At 46.0% G+C, this 9,866-nt stretch overlaps 1 protein-coding gene across 1 annotated transcript; it reads left to right on the top strand.

Moving 5' to 3' along the window:
• Nucleotides 1-1,279: 1,279 nt before the first annotated feature.
• Nucleotides 1,280-3,151, top strand: LOC121976786 (cytochrome P450 71A1-like). Its single transcript, XM_042529130.1, has 2 exons — nucleotides 1,280-2,357; nucleotides 2,462-3,151. Exons 1-2 carry the CDS (start codon nucleotides 1,371-1,373, stop codon nucleotides 3,074-3,076), a joined length of 1,602 nt encoding a protein of 533 aa, XP_042385064.1. The 5' UTR covers nucleotides 1,280-1,370; the 3' UTR covers nucleotides 3,077-3,151.
• The last annotated feature ends 6,715 nt before the right edge of the window (nucleotides 3,152-9,866 follow it).

Below are 9,866 nucleotides of genomic sequence, written 5' to 3'. Positions count from 1 at the left end.
TTTTTATTTAAAATATTCTTATATACCGCATCTTAAAATTATTTTATTTAAAATTGTTTGTTTTAACAAAGAGAGAGGCTTCTCTTAGTTTAGTTTTTTTTTTTTCTTTTTATATTTTTTGTGCTTAAGTTCTGCCCAATTAATTTTGGCGGTAAATGTCTTTTCTAATTCGCCTACGTATGATAATTTATAAAAACTTACTGATCCTGTCTAGAAGCTGAGAAGATGAACCTGCCGGTGTGACGTGTCTGGAAGGTTGACCGCATCCTCATGACCCAGTCGATGAGCTGTCCGCTACGTTGACCAGATCGTCAGAAGTCCTCCTCCGGTCAACTGTACCTGTATCCAGCGACCGGGCCCCCCCGGTCTCTGGTACCTCGGTGCTCGAGGCGAATTCCACAAATGCATAAATATCCGGATAATAATAGAATATTGAAATAAATGCAAAGAAGGTACGAGAACGTACCCTGGCCCAGGGGGGCGCCCTCGGATGGATGAGTGAGCTGGTCGTGAAACTGACCGGGTCGTCGTGACCCGGAAGGGTGGATGCCTCTGAACCGACCGAAGAGGAGCTGGGTCCGGAGGTGACAACGCGGAGCCGAATGTGGCATGGGTCTGAAAGGTGACACACAATCGGAATACAACGGCGACACGACCGGCGGCACCAGGACTGCCGGTAAGTGCCGGAGGAGGGTTGCTCTGCGCGCGGAGGCTGCCGGCGAGGGGGCTGCTGTGCACGCGGAGGCTGCCGGCGAGGGGGGCGCTGTGCGCGCGGAGGCTGCCGGCGAGGGGGGAGAGGAGGAGAAGAAGGGAGCGCCGGCGGCTTCGTCGGCGCCGGCGGAGAGCTGGAGAAGGAGAAAAAATCTCCTTGATGGTTGGCGGCGGCCCAAAATCACGAACCCCCCTTCCCCTTCTCTGTCAACAGTGCTTAAAAGCACTCCAAACCCTTAATGAGCCCAAAAGACCAAAACGCCCTTTGACCTCCCATTAATTCCTCCCATGCCATTCTCATATCCGGAACACTTACCAATATTTAGAATATTAATTTATATTGGGTTTTTTAATTACTTAACCACTACAAATGTCATGGGGGTGTTTGGTTGGAATGAGATCCTCTAGATTATTTTTCTGGCTCGATCAGGGGATGGTCCAGTATTCCATTCCCGTTTGGTTAGATGAAAATGGAGAATGAGAAAGTGATTGAAAGTTAATGTTTAATTTAGTAAATTGATGATAAATTCTATGAATTCAATTTTCTAAATAGGAGGAATGAAATCCTACTTCTATCCTCCACTTCTATCCCGTTTCCATTCCCTTAATTATTTAAAGAGAGGGAAGAAGAAGGAGAAGAAACTGGGAAGTTATCGATAATGTCTGCTGTTCCTTCGGCCGCCCAAGAGGAGTCCCCTCGGAGCCTCCAATTCCATGCACATGCAGCCTCCACCTTCTGTACGGCACTCCTACTCATCTCTTTCACGTTGTTGCTGCTCTTCTACCTCCGCCGCAGCCAGAAGGTCAACAAGGAAACCAGCAGCCTCCGCCTCCCACCCAGCCCGCCGGGCCTCCCCGTCATCGGCAATCTCCACCAGATCGGTGACCTCCCCCACCGCTGCCTTCACCAACTCTCACTTGCCTACGGCCCCCTCCTCCGCCTCCGGCTCGGGAGCGTCACTGCCCTCGTCGTCTCCTCCCCCGCCCTCGCCCGAGACATCTTCAAGACCAACGACCTCGCACTCTGCTCCCGCCCCAACCTCACGACCTGGCGCCGCTTCTCCTACGGCGGCCTCGAAGTCGCTCTCTCCCCCTACTCTCCCCGATGGGCCAGCGCCCGCCGGCTCTTGTCCGTCCACTTCCTCTCCCCGCGCCCGGTCCGAGGCCTCTCCGCCGCCAGGGAGGAGGAGGTACGAACCCTGATGAACACCGTGGCCGCTGCTGCCGGGTCCGGCCGCACGGTCGACCTCAGCAAGAGTCTGATCTGTTTGGTGAGCTGCGTTATATGCCGGGCCGTGTTCGGGAAGAGGTTCGCGCCAGCGGGGGAATGCTTGATGAGCGAGATCGGGGGCATGTTATCTCTGACGGCGGAGCTCTTGGGGGGATTCGTCGCCGGGGACTTCTTCCCGTGGGCGCACCGCTGGCTCAACGCTGTCACGGGAGTGCATAAGAGGCTGGAGAGGAACTTCAAGGAGTGGGACAACTTGTTCGAAAGGGAAATAAAAGAGCGGGAATGCGCCGGCACCGGCAGTAGTGACGACGGCACGTATGCCAGTGTTCTGGTGCGCTTACTCAGAGAGGAACAGGAACAGAGTAACAACGAAGGCGCGCGACTCGCGAGGGACGGCGTCAAAGCTCTTCTCTTCGTAAATTTTGGCGAATTACTGAATCCTAACACTTTGATTTAGATATTTTTGTTGATCTTAAAGGATTGATTTCCACTTAATTAATCAATCCCCATCTTTATCAGGACTTGATGTTCGGCGGAACGGACACAACGGTGGCGACAATGGAATGGACCATGGCGGAGCTAGTGAGGACTCCTCGAGCGCTCGCTAGAGCCCAGGAGGAAGTCCGCCGAGTGGCAGCCGGAAAAAGCTACGTCTACGAGGGGGACCTCCAGCGGCTCAGCTACCTGCACGCCGTCGTCAAGGAGATCCTCCGACTCCACCCGGTCGTCCCCCTGCTGCTGCCCCGCGAGTGCCAGCAGCACTGTAAGGTCGGTGGCTATGACGTCGCCGCCGGCACTAGAATCTACATCAACGCGTGGAGCATCGGAAGGGATGCTGACGCATGGGATAAGCCCGAGGAGTTCCGGCCGGAGCGGTTCGAGGGCAACTCCGTCGACTACCTGGGGCAGTGCTTCGAGCTGGTGCCGTTCGGCAGCGGCCGGAGGATCTGTCCTGGGATCTCGATGGCAGAATCGCTTATGTGGCTTACACTTGCCAATCTCTTACACGGCTTCGACTGGGCATTGCCGGAGGGAGTGAGAAGGGAAGATCTGGACATGAGCGAGGTGTTTGGGCTGGTAGCTAGCAAGAAGGAACCGCTTGTGCTGATGGCAACTCCGGCTAAATTTTTTTAATTGCATTACGCTTAAATAAATAAATAAATAAATAAACAAACATATTAACTATTTTGTGACTTTAATTTCATCAATAATACCTCACCACAACAAAATTACATTTATTTTTTTTTTCGGCCATTTCTCTGTCTCTTCGTTCTCTTTCTGATCCCGGAGTTGCGAGGCCTAAGGGTTGAAGTCCTGAGACAAGCCCCTCAAGTGTAAGCAAGCAAAGAAAAGGTTACGGATCGGCCAGGGAAAGGGCTAGGCGCGTAAAGAGAGGTTTCTTAGATTGTAAAGTAAGAATAAAAATGTTAACATTCCTATTTAGTCAAACAGGTAATCTATTGAAAGATTCCTATAGTCCTAAGCGAATGAAATGCTTCTAGTTCTAGTGTGAGGGACAGATGCTCTGTACCGTCTGTCCTAATCCGTTAGAGATTACACTATAACACAAGCCATGTTGTAACATATATTTATTGAATAATTACAAAGAGTCATAAATATGAATGATGGTCCATATAGTATAATATGTTAGGACCCAAAGTAGCTAAAGGGGGGGGGGTGAATAGCTCGTCGCTTTCGCTCGTTGCTCGACGTTACTTGTTTCTTCAAAGATGTGCAGCGGAAATACAAAGAAACAATCACACAACGCTAACACGGTTGGTTTACTTGGTATCCACCTCACAAGAGGTGACTAGTCCAAGGATCCACACCACGCACGCACCCTCCACTATGAAAACACTCCTTTTCGGTAACTACCGAGGGCGGAGAAGCCCTACAAGACTCTCAGTACAAGAAGAAAGGAAAGGGAAACAAAATACAAGCGCAAAGCTTACAATGAGTACAGAAAACCCTAACCCTAGCTTCTCTTCTTGCCTTTGATCCGCCTCTTGACTTGGAAAGCTTCCAAGATCCTTCAAGAACCGCGATCTGATTTTGAGAGCGCTGGAGGAGTCGAGAGATCCGGAGTGAATCGGAGAAGCCGCCGAAGACAATGTTCGTCGGCTATAAACCCGACGCAACGGCCGGATCCCGATCGATTCGAATGTTCCCAATCGATCGGAGGCTTTGGATCGATCCACGGATCGATCCGGAGCGCCTCTGTGGACGCACCGGATCGATCCACGGATCGATCCGGCGCTTATCGCGCGAAGATCGTCCCGATCGATTCATCGATCGATTGAGACATCCGGATCGATCCACGGATCGATCCAGACTCTCTTCGCTAGAAAGGCCGGATCGATCCATCGATCGATCCAACACTTGGTTTTGCCCAAAACCAAGTTCCAAGCCTCTCAAACCAACATCCATCAACCTTGACCTGTTGGTACATCATGCCTAGCATCCGTCACCCTTGACCTGCTAGGACTTCCCACCAAGTGTCCGGTCAATCCCTTTCGACCCACTTGGACTTTTCTATTCATGCCAAGTATCCGGTTACCCTCGACCTACTGGACTTCCATCGATGTCCGTCAACCTTCGACCTATCTCAGATTGCCAAGTATCCATCAATCCTTTGACCTACTTGGACTTCCCAACACCGGATGTCCGATCATCCTCGATCCATCTGGATTTTCCTGCCTCGGCTTCACTCACGGGACTTTCACCTAGCTTCACCACTAGGGTTTCCATCCGCCTAGCTTCACTCACTAGGTCTTTCACCGCTTCACTCACCGGGACTTTCACCTAGCTTCACTCATTAGGGTTTTCCATCCGCCTAGCTTCACCCACTAGACTTTCCTTACTCGGCTTCACTCACCGGGACTTCCATTCTACCTAACATCTCAGTTAGGACTTCTTTCTAGTCAACCTTGACCTACTTGACTCATCTTCAATCAATTTATTGTCAAACATCTAAACTCAAACCAAGACTCAGCTTGGTCAACCAGGTCAACCTTGACCTGAGGGATGTTGCACCAACAATCTCCCCCTTTTTGATGTTTGACAATACCACAATAACACTTACAATACCACATGCAAGTTAGGCTAATCCTATAGCCTCAATCCTCATGCCACTGGGTAATGAACACATAAATTAAGCTCTTCATTCTCCCCCTAAGAGGGCACACTCCCTCTAGGTAATGAAAGCCTAACTTACACCCATTCACAGATCCTTTCATTCTCCCCCTATTGGCACACATCAACCCATCTTTGGGCACACATCAACTCATGCCCCAATTTTGGATACACATCAACAAATCCATTTGTTGACGACTCTTCACAACATCACTCGTTGTGATCAACACGATAAAGAAGGTCCCATACCCTTCATTTATCCTTAACTTCTCCCTCATTGTAGACAAATACTCAACCCTGAGCATTTTCTAACCACGTGAGTTCCCACTTGAACTAATGAGGATATCCACTCCCCATTTCAAGTTCAAAAGCTCATACATGAGCATTTTCCTTAAAAGAAGGTTAACCACCTTCCAAGGTTCATGAAAAAATAATTTTTCATGTCTTTAAAGAGTCCCTCCCCCTAAAGACATGGTGGTAACTTCTGTCATTGCACCAACAATGACTTGGAATCCCTAAACCTTTAGGAAACCCAAATTTAGAAGTTTTGAGGTTCAAATACTCAAAATTTGAAGCAAACCTCAACCTAAACTTCAATGAAGCCTTCCTTAACCAATCCATCCTTGTTTTCACATGAAAACACCCTTTGTATGTATACAAATGTATTTTAGGGATTTGGAATGGTTACCTAGACTCACAGAGGTTCAAAGATGCTGAAATCAGGCCTTCCCAGCCACAATCAGCAACTTGGATCGATTGGAGTTGGGTTCCAATCGATTGAACCTTTCTGAATCGATCCACTGATCGATTCAGACTACCTGGATCGATCGGCTGATCGATCCAGCGAGCTTCTACTCGCGGGGAAGTCTTCCAATCGATCCACGGATCGATTCGGGCACTCCAATCGATCCATGGATCGATCGGAGCTCTGATAGTTGCTGAAATTCCATTTCAGTCAACTTCAGAAACCCTTAGAAAATTCTACAAAAATCCAAAAATCATGAAATTTCGTATAGACATTATTTAGGACATACTTAATTATGGAAAAATAGCTTTCTATGAAAATACACCATATTTTCAAAGATTGACACAAACTTGAAAACTTACAAAAACTTTAGTGTTTTCTTCAAGTTTGTGTCTAACTATTCAATGGTGACTACTATCAAAAGATAGTCTTCACCAAGGTTTTCCAAAAACATTTTAAAAACATTTTCAAAACCAATATCCCATCATGTTCCTTGGGCATAATGCACATGACTTGTACATTAGCTTTCCCAATGATGGGAAAATACATAACTATGTGTTTTGATGAACCTAAAACTCAAAAGAATGCACTAAATCAACATTTTGAGTTTTGTTCATCATCATAACATCTCACTTGTATCTAATGTGTACTAAAAACACATACAAGTCATCTTATAGGTCTTTGTGAGATGTAGATTTTGGTTTTGCCCTAATCTAGGGATCATGCATATCTATCTAGGCATTTTGGAGATATTAGACACCCACCTAGGATGTCACTTGTTAATAAGTGTTGTTAAATGCCTTTTGTCCTTAATTACAAGGAATTAAACTTAATGCATGATAATGTTATGGCATACATCAAAATAAAATAACTTTCAAAAGAAAGATTCCTATCACTACATGATGTATGAATGTCATGACATGATATTTTTGGATTTTTCATAACAAAACATGAATGCAAAAATAGACATGATGTCATGACATATAATGGGCAAACAATCATGGCAAGATTTAGCATAAATGAAATATACCTAGATTAACTATCAGTATCCTTAAAACCTTAGCTAAACTTACAACTTAAACCTAGATTGCCCTAAAGTGCTTCAAGAAAATGCCAAAGCCTAAATTGGCATTTTTAATTCCCTTGACTAATTTATGCCAGTCGAAATTAAGCATATCCTCAAATGTTGGCATATTTCATTTTTCCACAAGAGTAGCACTTAAATCAAGGCCCGGAGTGCCTTAAAATTTCTAAGAGAATACCAAAATCCCAACTTGGTATTTCTCTAGGTTTTCCCAATTTATGCCTTTTTAAGATAAAATCAATTTTCCACCATTAGGCACATTTTACTCTTTCAAGGAGTAAATAATAATTTCATTTCATTTTCAAAGGTTAACAAAAACCTTGAAAATACTCCTTGAGTGTCAATTTCCTCAAAGTTGGGTTAACTACCCTTCTAATCGGAGTTGACACTCTCTAACCCATCTATGGGGTAGAGAAGATGCTCCTAGGAACCCAACACCTATTGGTGCTCCTTGGATGCTCTAGGTACTCACTAGGGATAACTTCCCTAGATACCTTCCTAGTGACCTTGTTGAGCTTCTTAGAAGCCTTGGTCACATTTTCTAGGCCAACTCTAGGGATAGCCTCTCTTGTGACCTTGTTAGTGACTTTCTTAAACTTCTTAGAAGTCTTAGTCACTTTGGTTGCAAAGATACTTCTAGGGATATCTTCCCTTGTATCTTGGACTTGACCTCTAGACTTAGGGTTTGTTCCATAGCTATATGGAACCCTATGATAACTAGGCACATCCTTTTTAGCTTTGGGTTTGTATCCCAAACCTCTATGACCATTGGATGACCTTTGTGCTCCTAGACCTAGGCTATGCTCATTTTGGCCTAATAGGATATTTTCCATCCTTCTTAGGGTCTTTTCCATTTTATCAAGTCTTGACCTCAAGACTTGATTTTCCATCACTAAGTCCTTAGTTTTTGGTTTTCCATTAAGTCCATGAGCATTTTTGTTTCTAGGCTTGTAGCTACAATCCTTAGAGTTCTTGCCTATACTTTTACCTACATTCCTAGCCTTAGGTGTAGTAGTTTTGGCATGTAGGGCCACATGCTTTTCCTTAAAGCCCTCATGCTTCCTATTCTTATGGTAAATCGCATTAAAATGATAAAAATTAGAACTATCATGCTTTTTACCATAATGTAAAGGAGTAGGCTCAATAAAAGTTACCTTCCTTTTTACCTTAGAGGCTCCCCCTTGACTTGAGCTTCCTCCTTGAGCCTTGCCCATCTTCTTCCCCTTAGGGCATTGACTCCGATAATGCCCCTTTTGATTGCAAGAGAAACACACAATGTGCTCCTTGCTCTTCTTTGTTCCGGGGATGGTCTCCTTGGGCTTCACCTTACCTTTTTGTGCCACTTGGCCCTTCTTCTTGGCCAATTTAGGGCACTTGCTCTTGTAGTGCCCATGTCCCCTACACTCAAAGCATATAATATGATTTTTATTATTAATTGAAATATTTATACCTTTGCTTGTAGGGGTGGCATCTTTTCCTTTGGATCCGGAGGTAGAAGCTTCCTCTTGATTGGACCTTGATTCTCCTCCATTTGATTTTTCTTGACTTGTGGAGGTAGAATCTTCTTCCTCCTCTTCGTCTCTTGACCCGGATGTATAAGCTTCTCCTTCTTCTTGATCCGGCGTCACCAAGGATTGCTCCCCCTCAATCCTAGAGGTGGAGGCTTCATCATCTTGAACATGAAACAAGGAGTATGCTCCCTCCTTGTTCCCTTCGTTGCATTCCCTTGAGGATGAAGCTTCTTGGATTTCCTCTTCTTCGGAGGTTGAGCATCTCTCAACCTCGGAGTCCTCCTCTTGGTCTTGCTCCAAAGAGTCACCCTCTCTGGATTCTTCATGATCTTGTACAGTGGAGGGGATCTCTTCATGAAGCTTGGCCAATTTGCTCCATAGCTCCTTTGCATCTTCAAACTCTCCAATTTTGCAAAGGATGGTGCTTGGCAATAAATTGACCAAAAGCTTGGTCACTTTGTCATTGGCCTCGCACCTTTGGACTTGCTCCGGGCTCCATTTTCTTTTCTTTAGAACTTTGCCCTTTGAATTTCTTGGAGCCTTGAAGCCTTCCATTAGAGCAAACCATTGCTCTATCTCCATCGTAAGAAAATTTTCGATTCTTGATTTCCAAGAGTCGAAACTCATAGAAGTGTATGGTGGAGCCACCCTTGTGTCAAATCCAAGCCCATCTTGGAATTGCATCTTGAAGTTGAGCTTGATAAAGTCTTGAACTTGAAGAATTTGCTCCAACTTCTTCACCCTCTAGCTTTTCTTGATATGCTTGACCCTTCCGGCGATGATTCCGGTGAAGAGCGGCCTAGCTCTGATACCACTTGTTAGGACCAAAAGTAGCTAGAGGGGGGGTGAATAGCTCGTCGCTTTCGCTCGTTGCTCGACGTTACTTGTTTCTTCAAAGATGTTCAGCGGAAATACAAAGAAACAATCACACAACGCTAACATGGTTGGTTTACTTGGTATCCACCTCACAAGAGGTGACTAGTCCAAGGATCCACACCACGCACGCACCCTCCACTATGAAAACACTCCTTTTCGGTAACTACCGAGGGCGGAGAAGCCCTACAAGACTCTCAGTACAAGAAGAAAGGAAAGGGAAACAAAATACAAGCTTACAAGCTTACAATGAGTATAAACCCTAACCCTAGCTTCTCTTCTTGGCTTTGATCCGCCTCTTGACTTGGAAAACTTCCAAGATCCTTCAAGAACTGGCGATCTGATCTTTGAGGCTGTGGAGGAGTTGGCGAGAGATCTGGAGTGAATCGGGAAGCGCTGCCGAAGACAATGTTCGCCTGTGGCTATAAACCCGACGCAACGGTCGGATCCCGATCGATTCGAATGTTCCCAATCGATCGGGAGGCTTTGGATCGATCCACGGATCGATCCGAGCGCCTGCTCGAAACCGATCGATCCACGGATCGATCCAGCGCTATCGCGCGGGCGAGATCGCCCGAT

Source organism: Zingiber officinale, chromosome 4B (assembly GCF_018446385.1).
Source record: "Zingiber officinale cultivar Zhangliang chromosome 4B, Zo_v1.1, whole genome shotgun sequence".
NCBI classification, from domain to species: Eukaryota; Viridiplantae; Streptophyta; class Magnoliopsida; order Zingiberales; family Zingiberaceae; genus Zingiber; species Zingiber officinale.
The sequence above is the reverse complement of the archived record's forward strand: the minus strand, read 5'-3'. Positions and strand labels throughout refer to the sequence as shown.